The 15,993-nt window shown below is 55.8% G+C and overlaps 2 protein-coding genes across 2 annotated transcripts in view; one reads left to right on the forward strand and one right to left on the reverse strand.

Annotated features, from left to right (window-relative positions):
- The window catches only part of LOC133362891 (serine/threonine-protein kinase PAK 2-like), a 43,924-nt gene extending 41,194 nt beyond the window's left edge, over nt 1-2,730 (forward strand). The window contains exons 13-15 of the mRNA XM_061581842.1: nt 231-427; nt 983-1,120; nt 1,887-2,730. Coding sequence (XP_061437826.1) covers nt 231-427; nt 983-1,120; nt 1,887-1,973 — 422 coding nt within the window. The 3' untranslated portion in view covers nt 1,974-2,730. The remainder of the gene's footprint in view (nt 1-230; nt 428-982; nt 1,121-1,886) is intronic.
- A 3,054-nt stretch (nt 2,731-5,784) lies between these two features.
- On the reverse strand, nt 5,785-14,853 carry LOC133362929 (ragulator complex protein LAMTOR4-like). The gene is made up of 4 exons (XM_061581911.1): nt 14,675-14,853; nt 12,864-12,944; nt 9,578-9,695; nt 5,785-6,101 (listed from the first exon to the last, which is right to left on the reverse strand). Exons 1-4 carry the CDS (start codon nt 14,675-14,677, stop codon nt 6,004-6,006), a joined length of 300 nt encoding a protein of 99 aa, XP_061437895.1. The 5' UTR covers nt 14,678-14,853; the 3' UTR covers nt 5,785-6,003.
- Nucleotides 14,854-15,993: the final 1,140 nt, after the last annotated feature.

Consider the following 15,993-nt stretch of genomic DNA (forward strand, 5'->3'; position numbering starts at 1 on the left):
CAACCACCCTGCCGCCTCCCCACCAACCACCCTGCCGCCTCCCCCACCAACCACCACTGCCGCCTCCCCACCAACCACCCTGCCGCCTCCCCACCAACCACCCTGCCGCCTCCCCACCAACCACTCTGCCTCCGCTGGCTGCCAGCAGTGAACTCACCCCCCCCCCCTCGTGTCTCTCCCCCCTCCACCCCGTGTCTGCCCCCCCAAATCTCCTCCACCCCCCACCGCAGCGGACTTTGGCTTCTGCGCCCAGATCTCTCCGGAGCAGAGCAAGCGTAGCACCATGGTGGGCACCCCCTACTGGATGGCGCCCGAGGTGGTGACACGCAAGGCCTACGGGCCCAAGGTGGACGTCTGGAGCCTGGGCATCATGGCCATCGAGATGGTGGAGGGGGAGCCGCCCTACCTCAACGAGAACCCGCTCAGGGTGAGTGGGTGGGGCGAGCGGGCGCGTGGGTGAGGCGGGCGCGTGGGCGAGCGAGATGGTGGAGGGGGAGCCGCCATACCTCAATGAGAACCTGCTCAGGATGGCTGAGTGGGTGGGCGGGTGCGGGCGGGTGGGCGGGTGGGTGAGTGGGTGAGAGGCTGGGTTAGTGGGTGGCTGGGATGGTGGGTGGGTGGGTGAGTGGGTGGGAGGCTGGGTTGGTGGGTGGCTGGGTTGGTGGGTGGGTGAGAGGCTGGGTTGGTGGGTGAGTGGATTGGTGAGTGGGTGGGAGGCTGGGTGGGTGGGTGAGTGGGTGGGAGGCTGGGTTGGTGGGCGGGCGAGCGGTGAACGTGTACCCAGCGCTGTGCGTGTGTAAACATAATCAGCACAGGCGGCGGGAGGAGAGACAAAGGCGGCCGGGCGCGTGACGCCGTCCCACCCACATCCCCCACGTGCGCCGTGGCGGCCTTCACAGGCGCCGGCACCCCCCACCGACCGTCTCGTTGAAGGCTACGAGAGGCGGTGACCTTTGTGCCGTGTCCGTGCCGTGCCGTGTAGGCCCTGTATCTCATCGCCACCAACGGCACCCCAGAGCTCCAGAATCCGGAGAAGCTGAGTCCCGTGTTCCGCGATTTCCTCAACCGCTGCTTGGAGATGGACGTCGACCAGCGCGGCTCTGCGCGCGACCTCCTGCAGGTGACGCCGGGGCCTCCCCTAGGTCCACTCGGCCTCAAATCAGTTGCCCGGTGGGGTTTGTGTGCAAGGTTAAACAACAAAGGTTGACCGTGGTGTGGGGTTTAACCACAAACCCCTCGTGTGCCACAGTGCCGGCCTTCATAGTTGCTGATAATCGCTAACAGCACTTGCCCCAACAGCCTGTTAGAGGCTATATTGGGGGGGGGGGGTCTTTGCCTTCGTCTTGTGGGGGGCGGGGAGCGGTGGGGCAGTGGTTAGCGCTGTGCTACGAACCCGGGCAGAGACCCGAGTTCGATTCCCGCTCACGGCCACCACCAACACCGGTGACGACTTTCTGAACCGGGACCAGGCCTCCTCTAGGTGTCCTCAGCCTCAACTGAGTACCTGGTGCGGTGTGCAGTAAACATCGGCACTAGGGGAGACAAAGGCGGCCGGGCGTGGTGCTGACCACCCACCCCCTCGTGTGCCGTGCCAGCCTTCATAGGTGCTCGCTAACAGCACTTGCCCCAACAGAATGTTAAGGCTATACGGGGGATCTTTGTCTGTTTATGTGTTTGTGTCTGTGTATTCATGTCTGTATATTATGAAGGTGTGTATGTGTATTAATGGACCACAGGACAGGTTCCTGTAGGATTGGAAGGACAGTCCGCACCTAGCCTGGCACATGCCCCGTGGTGCCATCACCGTCAATTAGTGGCGAAGGGCGGGTGTTGATATTGGTGTATTAATGTGCGTGTGTGTGTTGTGCGCGCGTGTCTGTGTGCAGCATCCATTTTTGAAGCTGGCCAAGCCCCTGGCCAGCCTTACTCCCCTCATCCTGGCAGCCAAGGATGCCATCAAGAACAATCGCTAGCACAGGCGGTGGCACATGCGCACACACACTGTTACCCATACTCGCACACATGCAGGCCACACACTCATACTCGCACACACACTCACATACACTCATACTCGCACACACACTCATACTCGCACGCAGACACTCATTCATACCCATACCCACCCATACCCACCCATACCCACCCATACCCACCCATACCCACACGCACCCACACCCACATGTAGACACACACTCCTGGCTGCCCGCATGCTCTGACACACACACTCCCTGCACAACACTCAGAAGCACAAGCAGCCATTGTGGGTGTGCACGCACACACACACAGCACAAAGGTGCACAGTGGGGGTTTGGGGTACGTGTGTGTGCGTGCGCGTGAGGGTGTGCGCGCGAGGGTGTGCGTGCGAGGGTGTGCGTGCGTGCAGTTCGCGTGCGTACACATTAGCCGGTCGGTTTGTCAGTGTGTGTACAAGGGCCTGTGTGCGTCTTGTGTGTGTGCAGCTGTGTGTGCACGTGTGAGCAACGTGTGCATTCCGCTGCGTGTGTGGAGCTGTACGAGTGGCTGCAAGTCGCGAACGCTGTACTACTAATTACCCTGAGCCCCCCGCCCCCTTTCGTAGCACCCACCCAGTCTCTGTTCGTCTGTCGTTCACCTCGCCCACGCGTCTCGGGGCGCCGAGAGAGTTAACGGAGCCTCTGGTTCCTGCGTTGTTGTACATTGCCTGTCCCCGGGGGGAGGGGGGGGTGGGGAGTTGGGAGGATTCTCTTTGAGTCGCCGCGTCCTGCGGTGGGCGGGGCGGAGCTCTTGCATCGGATCAAGCAGCATCCAATACTTGGGCGGTGGAGACATTCGCTCGCCGCTCACTCACCCTCTTGCTTGCCCGCTCACTCACCCGCTCACTCACCCTCTTGCTTGCCCGCTCACCCATTCGCTCGCTCACCCGCCGGCTCACCCTCTCGCTTGCCCGCTCACTCACCCTCTTGCTTGCCCGCTCACTCACCCGCTCACTCACCCTCTTGCTTGCCCGCTCACCCATTCGCTCGCTCACCCTCTCGCTTGCCCGCTCACTCACCCTCTTGCTTGCCCGCTCACTCACCCGCCGACTCACCCTCTCGCTTGCCCGCTCACTCACCCATTCGCTCGCTTGCCCGCTCACTCACCCTCTTGCTTGCCCGCTCACTCACCCATTTGCTCGCTCACTCACCCTCTTGCTTGCCCGCTCACTCACCCATTTGCTCGCTCACCTGCTCACTCACCCTCTTGCTTGCCCGCTCACTCACCCATTTGCTCGCTCACCCGCTCACTCACCCTCTTGCTTGCCCGCTCACTCACCCATTTGCTCGCTCACCTGCTCACTCACCCTCTTGCTTGCCCGCTCACTCACCCATTTGCTCGCTCACCTGCTCACTCACCCTCTTGCTTGCCTGCTCACTCACCCATTCGCTCGCTCACCCTCTCGCTTGCCCGCTCACTCACCCTCTTGCTTGCCCGCTCACTCACCCATTTGCTCACTCGCCTGCTCACTCATCCATTCGCTCGCTCACCCGCTCAACTCACCCATTTGCTCACTCACCTGCTCACTCGCCCATTTGCTCGCTCACCCGCTCACTCACCCTCTCGCTTGCCTGCTCACTCACCCATTCGCTCGCTCACCCGCTCACTCACCCATTCGCTCACTCGCTCACTCACCCTCTCGTTTGCCTGCTCACTCACCCATTCGCTCGCTCACCCGCCGGCTCACCCTCTTGCTTGCCTGCTCACTCACCCATTTGCTCGCTCACCCGCCGGCTCACCCGCCGGCTCACCCGCCGGCTCACCCTCTTGCTTGCCTGCTCACTCGCCCATTTGCTCGCTCACCCGCCGGCTCACCCTCTTGCTCACTCACCCTCTCGCTGGCTCTCCCGCTCGCCCGCTCATCCGCCAACCTGCTGGCACGCTCGCCCTTCAGGCGGAGGGGGGGGTCATGGATCACCATCTGACCCCCCCCCCCTGTTCCCCCAGGGGGGGTGGGGGGGTGTCCACACCTCGGTAAAAAAGAGGTATAATGTCGGGGTTTTTTTAACACGGTTATTATTGTTATTGCGGGATGTTGGTTTATTTTTCTCGTCGTTTCCCGTGCCTGGCAAATCTGCAACGGTTTGGGGGAACGGGGACACTGCAGCCTCCTCGTGATCTGTGCGCGTACGCAGGAATATAATAATATAATGATGTTACGGAATGAAATCGCCCGCTGCAGCACACTACAAACCCCTGTGCCCTGACACCCATCGCCTCTGACACTACCCACCTGAAACCCCCCCCAGTGAGAGGCAGGGGAGAACCCATACTGGGTGTGGTTCAGCATCAGAATCTTTATCCTGAGATATGAAGCTTTGTCACAGATGGTGTCCAGTGGGGGGTGGGTCACAAGATGTCCAGAAGACTTCAGATGTCCAGTAGTTTCACAGGTGTCCAGCAGGGGTCAGATGTTCACTTTGCTCTCGGCACTGCCATCTTCTTGGTCTTGCGAAGCGTTTATCATGAAACATCATCACAATCCTCCATTTCCCCTCTCCCAAGTGCATCATCATTGCTACTGAGAAGCCGCCATGCGGGGCCCCTTGGAGCAGTGATCTTAGTTTGAGGTGTAGGTGTGCATGTGCGTGCATGGGGTGCCATTGCTGCTGCTGCTGCTGCAGCGAGTTGGCACAGTTGCAGGGGGGAGGGTGGTACAGCAGATGTGCATCTCAGTCGGTCAGCCCATGGCCACCACCAGCCAGCCACAGCCTCACAGTGCACCTGGCCTGGCGCGCTCACTCCGTGGCATTGCCAGGCCAGGCACAAGGTCGGGCCTGGCGTGGTCACTCTGTGGCTGCTGTTGGCTATTGCTGCTGCTGCTGTTGGCTATTGCTGCTGCTGTTGGCTATTGCTGCTGCTGCTGTTGGCTATTGCTGCTGCTGCTGTTGGCTATTGCTGCTGCTGCTGTTGGCTATTGCTGCTGCTGCTCGATCCCCCGGTGGTGCGAGTGTGAGAGTCTCTCCCCAGGGCCTGAGTCGTTGGGTGGTGGTGGTGGGATCAGTTCTCTTTCAAGTGCATTTCGTAGAGTTGAGTCTCTTGGTTTTGGGGTTTCTAGTTTTTTCTCTCTCTCTTTCTTACAGATCTGTTATAAATGTGGTTTGCGTGCTTCTAATTTGCGGGGGGGGGGGGACGACAAGTGGAGTTTGTTTATTTGTTGTTGTTGGTTTTTAACAAGACGTCGCCTAGGTTTGATTAAAAATTTTATTAACGCAAAACCATGGGGGGGTGGGGGGGGGGGGGGCGCCTCCCCCCCACTCCCTCTTTGTAAGTTGCTTTTCTGTTGAAGTGTGGTGCAGGTGTGTGTGGGGTTGTGTGTGTGTGTGTGTGGGGTTGTGTGTGTGTGTGTGTGGGGTTGTTTGTGTGTGTGTGTGGGGTTGTGTGTGTGGGGTTGTGTGTGTGTGTGTGTGGGGTTGTGATTGTGTGTGTGTGGGGTTGTGTTTGTGTGGGGTTGTGTGTGTGGGGTTGTTCGCTGTGTTAAGAATCTAAAGCAGACGATTCTGAACTAGGCCTCCCCTAGGTCGACTCAACCTCAAATGAGCACCTGCTGCAGTGGTGTGTAGCAGTAAACATCGCCCTCTTGTGCCACGGTGCTGCCTTCATAGGGGCTGCTGCTGCTACCAGCTAACGGCACTTGGCCTAAGTCTGTGAAGCTTACACAGGGGGGGGGGGGGGGTTCTTGGTCTTACACGACTTGAATGCCCAAGTGGGTCACTCTGCACCATGAGGCCAGAACCATTGAAAGAAATTAGCCACGATCAGCTCAATAACAACCTCTTCACGTGGTTTTTATTTACATACGTGAGTGTGTGTGGTGTGTCCCAATGTGTTTTTGTGCATGTCTACACGTGTGTCACGTGTTCGTGTGTGCCTGTACAAGGCAGTGGCTCCCTTGGCCATGTGGGGCGCGGTGGTGGTGGTCACCGTGGCCTTGTAGTGGTGGGCCCCGTGGCCGTGGTGGTCACCGTAGAGCCCCAGGGCCTGGCGTCTCTAGGCCGTGGGGAGCTCCCGCGCCGCGTTCCTCCGCTTCACCACGAATACGCGGCCAGCGGACGTCGTGAGCACGTAGGAGAACTCCCCAAACACCACTGGGGAGTGGGGGGGGGGGGTACGGGGGTGGGGTACGGGGGGGGGGTACGGGGTGGGTACAGGGGGGGGGGGTACGGGGGGGAAGGGGATAGGTGGAAGAGGGATACTCGTTTTAAAGAGCGTAAATAGTTTTAACTTGTAGTACCGTGCATACTGTGGCATGGTACCTGCTCTCGCTCACTCCCTTAGAGAGAACGAAGCGCCAACTCAGGGAGAGAGGGGAAGACTCGGAGAGGACGCCTGAGGCTGTGTGTCAGTGTGGAGGCTGTGTGTCAGTGTGGAGACTGTGTCAGTGTGGAGACTGTGTCAGTGTGGAGGCTGTGTCAGTGTGGAGGCTGTGTGTCAGTGTGGAGACTGTGTGTCAGTGTGGAGGCTGTGTCAGTGTGGAGACTGTGTCAGTGTGGAGGCTGTGTCAGTGTGGAGGCTGTGTCAGTGTGGAGGCTGTGTCAGTGTGGAGGCTGTGTCAGTGTGGCGGCTGTGTCAGTGTGGAGGCTGTGTCAGTGTGGAGGCTGTGTCAGTGTGGAGGCTGTGTCAGTGTGGAGGCTGTGTCAGTGTGGAGGCTGTGTCAGTGTGGAGGCTGTGTCAGTGTGGAGACTGTGTGTCAGTGTGGAGACTGTGTCAGTGTGGAGACTGTGTGTCAGTGTGGAGACTGTGTGTCAGTGTGGAGACTGTGTCAGTGTGGAGACTGTGGGTCAGTGTGGAGACTGTGTCAGTGTGGAGGCTGTGTCAGTGTGGAGACTGTGTCAGTGTGGAGACTGTGGGTCAGTGTGGAGACTGTGTCAGTGTGGAGACTGTGGGTCAGTGTGGAGACTGTGTCAGTGTGGAGGCTGTGTCAGTGTGGAGACTGTGTCAGTGTGGAGACTGTGTGTCAGTGTGGAGACTGTGTCAGTGTGGAGGCTGTGTCAGTGTGGAGACTGTGTGTCAGTGTGGAGACTGTGTGTCAGTGTGGAGACTGTGTCAGTGTGGAGACTGTGGGTCAGTGTGGAGACTGTGTCAGTGTGGAGGCTGTGTCAGTGTGGAGACTGTGTCAGTGTGGAGACTGTGGGTCAGTGTGGAGACTGTGTCAGTGTGGAGGCTGTGTCAGTGTGGAGGCTGTGTCAGTGTGGAGGCTGTGTCAGTGTGGAGACTGTGTGTCAGTGTGGAGACTGTGTCAGTGTGGAGGCTGTGTCAGTGTGGAGACTGTGTGTCAGTGTGGAGACTGTGTCAGTGTGGAGGCTGTGTCAGTGTGGAGACTGTGTGTCAGTGTGGAGACTGTGTCAGTGTGGAGGCTGTGTCAGTGTGGAGACTGTGTGTCAGTGTGGAGACTGTGTCAGTGTGGAGGCTGTGTCAGTGTGGAGGCTGTGTCAGTGTGGAGACTGTGTGTCAGTGTGGAGACTGTGTGTCAGTGTGGAGACTGTGTCAGTGTGGAGGCTGTGTCAGTGTGGAGACTGTGTGTCAGTGTGGAGACTGTGTGTCAGTGTGGAGACTGTGTCAGTGTGGAGGCTGTGTCAGTGTGGAGACTGTGTGTCAGTGTGGAGGCTGTGTCAGTGTGGAGACTGTGTGTCAGTGTGGAGGCTGTGTCAGTGTGGAGGCTGTGTCAGTGTGGAGACTGTGTCAGTGTGGAGGCTGTGTGTCAGTGTGGAGGCTGTGTGTCAGTGTGGAGACTGTGTGTCAGTGTGGAGACTGTGTGTCAGTGTGGAGGCTGTGTGTCAGTGTGGAGGCTGTGTGTCAGTGTGGAGGCTGTGTGTCAGTGTGGAGGCTGTGTGTCAGTGTGGAGACTGTGTGTCAGTGTGGAGACTGTGTGTCAGTGTGGAGGCTGTGTGTCAGTGTGGAGGCTGTGTGTCAGTGTGGAGGCTGTGTGTCAGTGTGGAGGCTGTGTGTCAGTGTGGAGACTGTGTGTCAGTGTGGAGACTGTGTGTCAGTGTGGAGGCTGTGTGTCAGTGTGGAGGCTGTGTGTCAGTGTGGAGGCTGTGTGTCAGTGTGGAGGCTGTGTGTCAGTGTGGAGACTGTGTGTCAGTGTGGAGGCTGTGTGTCAGTGTGGAGGCTGTGTGTCAGTGTGGAGGCTGTGTGTCAGTGTGGAGACTGTGTGTCAGTGTGGAGACTGTGTGTCAGTGTGGCGGCTGTGTGTCAGTGTGGCGGCTGTGTGTCAGTGTGGAGGCTGTGTGTCAGTGTGGACTGTGTGTCAGTGTGGCGGCTGTGTGTCAGTGTGGCGACTGTGTGTCAGTGTGGAGACTGTGTGTCAGTGTGGCGGCTGTGTGTCAGTGTGGAGGCTGTGTCAGTGTGGAGGCTGTGGGTCAGTGTGGCGGCTGTGGGTCAGTGTGGCGGCTGTGTGTCAGTGTGGAGGCTGTGGGTCAGTGTGGCGGCTGTGTCAGTGTGGAGACTGTGTGTCAGTGTGGAGACTGTGTCAGTGTGGAGACTGTGGGTCAGTGTGGCGACTGTGTCAGTGTGGAGGCTGTGTCAGTGTGGAGGCTGTGTCAGTGTGGAGACTGTGGGTCAGTGTGGAGGCTGTGTGTCAGTGTGGAGGCTGTGTCAGTGTGGAGACTGTGTGTCAGTGTGGAGGCTGTGTCAGTGTGGAGACTGTGGGTCAGTGTGGAGGCTGTGTGTCAGTGTGGAGGCTGTGTCAGTGTGGAGGCTGTGTCAGTGTGGCGGCTGTGTGTCAGTGTGGAAGCTGTGTCAGTGTGGAGGCTGTGGGTCAGTGTGGCGGCTGTGTGTCAGTGTGGAGGCTGTGTCAGTGTGGAGACTGTGTCAGTGTGGAGACTGTGTCAGTGTGGAGACTGTGGGTCAGTGTGGAGGCTGTGGGTCAGTGTGGAGGCTGTGTCAGTGTGGAGGCTGTGTCAGTGTGGAGACTGTGGGTCAGTGTGGAGACTGTGGGTCAGTGTGGAGGCTGTGGGTCAGTGTGGAGGCTGTGGGTCAGTGTGGAGGCTGTGTGTCAGTGTGGAGACTGTGTCAGTGTGGAGACTGTGTCAGTGTGGAGGCTGTGGGTCAGTGTGGAGGCTGTGGGTCAGTGTGGAGGCTGTGGGTCAGTGTGGAGACTGTGTCAGTGTGGAGACTGTGTCAGTGTGGAGGCTGTGGGTCAGTGTGGAGACTGTGTGTCAGTGTAAAGGCTGTGTCAGTGTGGAGGCTGTGGGCCAGTGTGGAGGCTGTGGGTCAGTGTGGAGGCTGTGGGTCAGTGTGGAGGCTGTGTCAGTGTGGAGGCTGTGTCAGTGTGGAGGCTGTGTCAGTGTGGAGGCTGTGGGTCAGTGTGGAGGCTGTGGGTCAGTGTGGAGGCTGTGTCAGTGTGGAGGCTGTGGGCCAGTGTGGCGGCTGTGTCAGTGTGGAGGCTGTGGGCCAGTGTGGCGGCTGTGTCAGTGTGGAGGCTGTGTGTCAGTGTGGAGGCTGTGTGTCAGTGTGGAGGCTGTGGGTCAGTGTGGAGGCTGTGGGTCAGTGTGGAGGCTGTGGGTCAGTGAGGAGGCTGTGGGTCAGTGTGGAGGCTGTGTGTCAGTGTGGCGGCTGCTACCTGTGAGTCGCCGGAATGGCGGCTGGCCCTGGGTGGTGGTTGGGAACTTGGAGGCGGTGCTGACGAGCGCCATGAGCACCCCGGCCACACGCTCGTCGTTGTCCAGGTCCCCCGAGGACTGCAGAGGGGGGTGGGGGCGACACACGGAGTCGGGGTTCAAGTTGGTTCGGCTGTGTGACCGGAATAGCGGTCTCATTCGCAAGGGTGGCCTGCGTTGCCACCAAAAAATGATGTAGACACCCATAGAGACACACAGACACCCATAGAGACACACAGACACCCATAGAGACACACAGACACCCATAGAGACACCCAGACACCCATAGAGACACCCATAGAGACACACAGACACCCATAGAGACACACAGACACCCATAGAGACACAACCCCATAGAGACACACAGACACCCATAGAGACACACAGACACCCATAGAGACACACAGACACCCATAGAGACACCCATAGAGACACACAGACACCCATAGAGACACACAGACACCCATAGAGACACACAGACACCCATAGACACAGACACCCATACCAATGCGCGACGGTGATGTCACCAGGGCGCCTGTGCCAGGCCTTGCTGACAGCAGGTCACGGGACAGACCCAGGTGCCATGGGTTGGCCGACCGAGATGACCGGTAGATACACCACCAGCTGTACCCCCCACTGTGCAAACTTGCTGCATTTTAGCCACCCGGCGCTCCACTCGTTGAGGGTCGCTCCTCCGCCCTCCGTTTACTGCCTCCAACTGCCCAGTAGCAGCATCCTTCGCGAGCCTCCTCCAGAGACTGATCTTGACACCGCTGGTACCAGTTGTCGGCAAGTCCACTCGTGCGCATTCAGCACCTCTGTAATGCGGGCGCGGGCGACCTCCGGATGTGGACGTCACGGAGAGGTGGAGTTTTGGTGACGTGGGAGCAAGGTTAAGGTTCTTAAGGGAGGAGACCGGAAGAAGACGGGAAGAGTGAGAGACTGGACAAGAGGAAGGCCACGTTGGGCGAAGCCAGGAAGAGTGGCACCGGCGGCCAGCGGTGGCCAGCTAAGGGAGCAGCCAGCGGAGCTACGGGAGAAGACAGCAGTGGGGCTGCTGGAGAGAGGCTACGAGAGCGACGAGAAGAGTAACTGCAGCGAGTCGGTTTGAGGAGCTGCGGTGAGCACAGCCGGCGAGGCTGTGTGTGAGAGGCTACGAGAGCGACGAGAAGAGTAACTGCAGCGAGTGCAGCCAGTGGGGCTGCGGGAGGGTAACAGCGGCGAGGCTGCTGGAAGGTTACGAGAACAACGGGAGACCAAGAGCGGAGCTGTTGGCGTGACGGGGGTAACAGCAGTATCAGAGCAGTGCGGAAAGCCTCAAAGAAGGACAGCCGTGTGGGTTACGAGAAAGAACCGAATAAAGGACACCAAGCCAGACTTCGTGGTCGAGTCAATTATTACACCTCTATTAGGCCAAACAGAAGCTGTTTAGGCATGCGGTGGCTGGGCATGCGGGCAACATGACCCAGCCAACCGGAGGAGCTCACTGATGGGAATGTGTCCAGATCTTTCAAGGATTTGCAAGCTCCTCACACAATTAAGCCTGCTTAAACCCAATATGGATCGTAGGCACAGACGTTCCACCAGAGGAGTCAAACCTTTCACAAGCAGAGAGAAGGGAGGAAAGGACTGTGGCCGAGAAGACCCGAATCTTCGTGCAGAGCGACAGACCAGGTAGCTTCCACACAGCGTTACGCAACCGATGAAAAGATATTGCCGCCCGACTGATTCGGAGTTAGACCTCTACTGTCAAACCAGAGCTGGTCAAAAGCACACTGCCCAGGTATGGGAAACTCTGCACTCTCTCCACAACTGCTCCATCACAAATGGGTAGCCAAGGCGGAGTGTTTGGTGGCACAAAATACCGAGGCAGGGGCTTAGTTTGGTGGGGCTGCTGGTAAGGCCCCACCTCTTAGTGACAAGCTCCAGGTTCAGCAGCAGCGCCTTCAACTCCTCTGAGTGAGCAGCAATCACCAGATCATCCGCATACATAACGCGGTTGAGCAATAGGGAGCCATCTCTCGACCACACCCGGGCATCGATCAGCCTCCCATTGTATCTGCACCAGATGGAAATTCCTCCGGTACAGCCATGGAAAGCTGCTCGAACTATGTGGTCAAAGATGTTAAATAATGTGGGAGCCAGAGGACATCCCTGTCGCACCCCAAAGTGAACAGGGAATGGCTCCGACTCCTACGTAGTTTTACCCGGGCCCGCTCACCATCATGAAGGTCCTTAATGATCGTGAGCAGAGAATCAGGGACTCCGAAAGCACGAAGAACAGCCCAGAGCCCAGGCCTACTAATGGTATCATAGGCCTTGACCAGGTCAATAAAGCAGAGATGTAGGTCTTGTTGGAATTTCGTACACCTCCGCTGTAGCAGACGGACAGAAAATATGGCATCTGTGCAGGACCGCCCTGGTCTGAAACCACATTTGGGCTCCGCAAGCACAAATACCCATAGAGATACATAGATACCCACAGAGATACACAGATACACAGAGATAGAGACACACAGACCCAGAGATACATAGAGACACACAGAGACCGATAGAGCTACATAGAGACACAGATATCTAGAGATACATAGACACACAGAGACCCATAAAAATCCAGAGACAGAGACCCACAGAGATACATTGACACCCATAGAGATAGAGACACACAGTTACATATACACCCATAGAGATAGAGACCCAGAGATAGAGACACAGAGGTAAATAAAGAAACAGCGACCCGTAGCTCTGATGACACAAAAATAATAAGTTCACCCTTTCCAGCAATAACAAGATGTTCAAACACCAAATCGACTGTGAATAATCATCGCAAGGCCTCAAAAGCGGTGGGGAGCACAGCTGGCGGTGCATCAGCCGCTCATCTCAGTGGGACAACCCACGGCAACCTGCTGGGTCTGTCCCGTGACCTCCTGCACCTAGCCTGGCACAGTTGGCGGTGCATCAGCCGGTCATCTCAGCCGACCCATGGCACCTGCTGGGTTTGTCCCGTGACCTCCTGCACCTAGCCTGGCACAGTTGGCGGTGCATCAGCCGGTCATCTCAGCTGACCCATGGCACCTGCTGGGTTTGTCCCGTGACCTCCTGCACCTAGCCTGGCACAGCTGACAGTGCTTCAAACCGGTCATCTCAGCCGACCCATGGCACCTGCTGGGTTTGTCCCGTGACAAACCCAGCAGGTGCCCTGCACAAGCACTGCGGTGGCACCAACGTGTAGGCATCTGCGTCTCTCACCGCCAGCATCCCGTCGTCGCTGATCATCAAGAATCCCTGCTGGTCTGGGATCAGCTCCACTCCCTGTGCCAGAACATTCGCCTGTGGACACACAGAGACAAACATCCCCCGTGTAGCCTTAACAGACGGTCGGGGCAAGTGCTGTTAGCGAGGAGCAGTGCCTATGAAGGCCAGCACTGTGGCACACGAGGGGGTGGGTGGCCAGCACCACGCCCGGCCGCCTTTGTCTCCCTCGCCACGATGTTTAACTGCACACCGCATCAGGTACTCGTTTGAGGCCGAGTCGACCTAAGGGATGCCCAGGACCGGTTTCCTATCTCTTATCATTGGCCCCATACTACTATACACTACTATACACTACACCACACACTACACTACTATACACTACACCACACACTACAATACACCACACATTACACTACTATACAATACACCACACTACACTACTATACACTACACCACACACTACAATACACCACACATTACACTACTATACAATACACCACACATTACACTACAATACACTACACATTACACTACTATACACTACACTACAATACACTACACATTACACTACTATACACTACACTACTATACACTACACTATACACTACACATTACACTACTATACATCACACATTACACTACTATACACATTATACTACTATACACTACACATTACACCACTATACACTACACACCACACATTACACTACACATTACACTACTATACACTACACTATACACTACACATTACACTACTATACACTACACTATACACTACACATTACACTACTATACACCACACATTACACTACTATACACCACACATTACACTACTATACACCACACATTACACTATACACTACAATATACACCACACACTACACTACTATACACCACACATTACTATACACTACACTATACACCACACATTACACCACTATACACTACACATTACACCACTATACACTACACTACACATTACACCACTATACACTACACCACACATTACACCACTATACACTACACATTACACTACTATACACTACACATTACACCACTATACACTACACATTACACCACTATACACTACACATTACACCACTATACACTACACATTACACCACTATACACTACACATTACACCACTATACACTACACATTACACCACTATACACTACACATTACACCACTATACACTACACATTACACCACTATACACTACACCACACATTACACTACTATACACCACACATTACACTACTATACACTACACATTACACTACTATACACTACACATTACACCACTATACACTACACATTACACCACTATACACTACACATTACACACTATACACTACACCACACATTACACCACTATACACCACACATTACACCACTATACACTACACATTACACCACTATACACTACACCACACATTACACTACTATACACTACACATTACACCACTATACACTACACATTACACCACTATACACTACACCACACATTACACCACTATACACTACACCACACATTACACCACTATACACCACACATTACACCACTATACACCACACATTACACTACTATACACCACACATTACACCACTATACACTACACCACACATTACACCACTATACACTACACCACACATTACACTACCACACATTACACTACCACACATTACACTACTGTCCTAGCTGGGAGCCGCCCACAGCCAAGGCTTCCAAGGGGACATGGAGTAGGCCTCGCCAGGCCGACTCCGAGCCTAGCCGAGGTAGGCCGCCTCAGTCTCCAACTCACCATTGTCGTGTCTCCTCCTCGTCGTCTTCACGAGAGACACAGACACACAGAGAGACAGAGAGACACACAGAGAGACACACGAGAGGGAGATTCTCCACGCACCACACGAGCGAGTGGAGCTCGCGGGGAGCTCCTGCGACGCTACAGCGGGAAGTTGAACTGCGACTTTAAATGGCGGTCACGTGGTGGCGGTCACGTGGTGGCGGTGACGAGGGGCGGGGCTTAGTACCCCGCCTCACCCGCTGCCCCCCCTAGTGGAGACAGAGCGGTGGTGCCACTGTGGCCTTGCAAACCAAACTATGGACCACATCAGTCAACACACAGAGACACACAGAGACACGTAGAGACACGTAGAGACACACAGAGACACGTAGAGACACGTAGAGACACACAGAGACCCACATAGACACACAGAGACATGTAGAGACACGCAGAGACACACAGATACTCACAGAGACCCACAGAGACTCACAGAGACACACAGAGACACACAGAGACACAGAGACACACAGAGACTCACAGATACACACAGAGACACACACAGAGACCCACATAGACACACAGATACATGTAGAGACACGCAGAGACACACAGAGACTCCGAGACACACAGAGACACACAGAGACTCACAGAGACTCACAGAGACTCACAGAGACTCACAGAGACACACAGAGACTCACAGAGACACATAGAGACACGTAGAGACTCACAGAGACTCACAGAGACTCACATACACACACAGAGACCCACATAGACACACAGAGACACGTAGAGACACACAGAGACACGTAGAGACACACCGAGACACACATAGACTCACAGAGACACACAGAGACACACAGAGACTCCGAGACACACAGAGACTCACAGAGACACACAGAGACACGTAGAGACACACAGAGACTCACAGAGACACACAGAGACTCACAGAGTCACACACAGAGACTTGCATAGACACACAGAGACACACAGAGACACACAGAGACTCCGAGACACACAGAGACTCACAGAGACACACAGAGACTCCGAGACACACAGAGACTCACAGAGACACGTAGAGACACACAGAGACCCACATAGACACACATAGACACAGAGACACACAGAGACTCACAGAAACTCCGAGACACACAGAGACACACAGAGACTCCGAGACACACAGAGACTCACAGAGACACACACAGAGACCCACATAGACACACAGAGACACGTAGAGACACACAGAGACACAGAGACGCACATAGACACAGAGACTCCGAGACACACAGAGACACACAGAGACACGTAGAGACACACCGAGACACACATAGACTCACAGA

Source organism: Lethenteron reissneri, unplaced genomic scaffold (assembly GCF_015708825.2).
Source record: "Lethenteron reissneri isolate LAM-NWPU_2019-01 unplaced genomic scaffold, ASM1570882v1 scaffold_1638, whole genome shotgun sequence".
In the NCBI taxonomy this organism is placed as follows: domain Eukaryota; kingdom Metazoa; phylum Chordata; class Hyperoartia; order Petromyzontiformes; family Petromyzontidae; genus Lethenteron; species Lethenteron reissneri.

What these genes read in the sequence shown, in the direction of transcription:
- LOC133362929 (XM_061581911.1), bottom strand. An exon ending in GCGACGACGGGATGCTGGCG is followed by an intron (nt 9,696 to 12,863) that starts GTGAGAGACGCA and finishes CCCCCTCTGCAG; the next exon opens with TCCTCGGGGGACCTGGACAA. An exon ending in GCCATTCCGGCGACTCACAG is followed by an intron (nt 6,102 to 9,577) that starts GTAGCAGCCGCC and finishes CCCACTCCCCAG; the next exon opens with TGGTGTTTGGGGAGTTCTCC.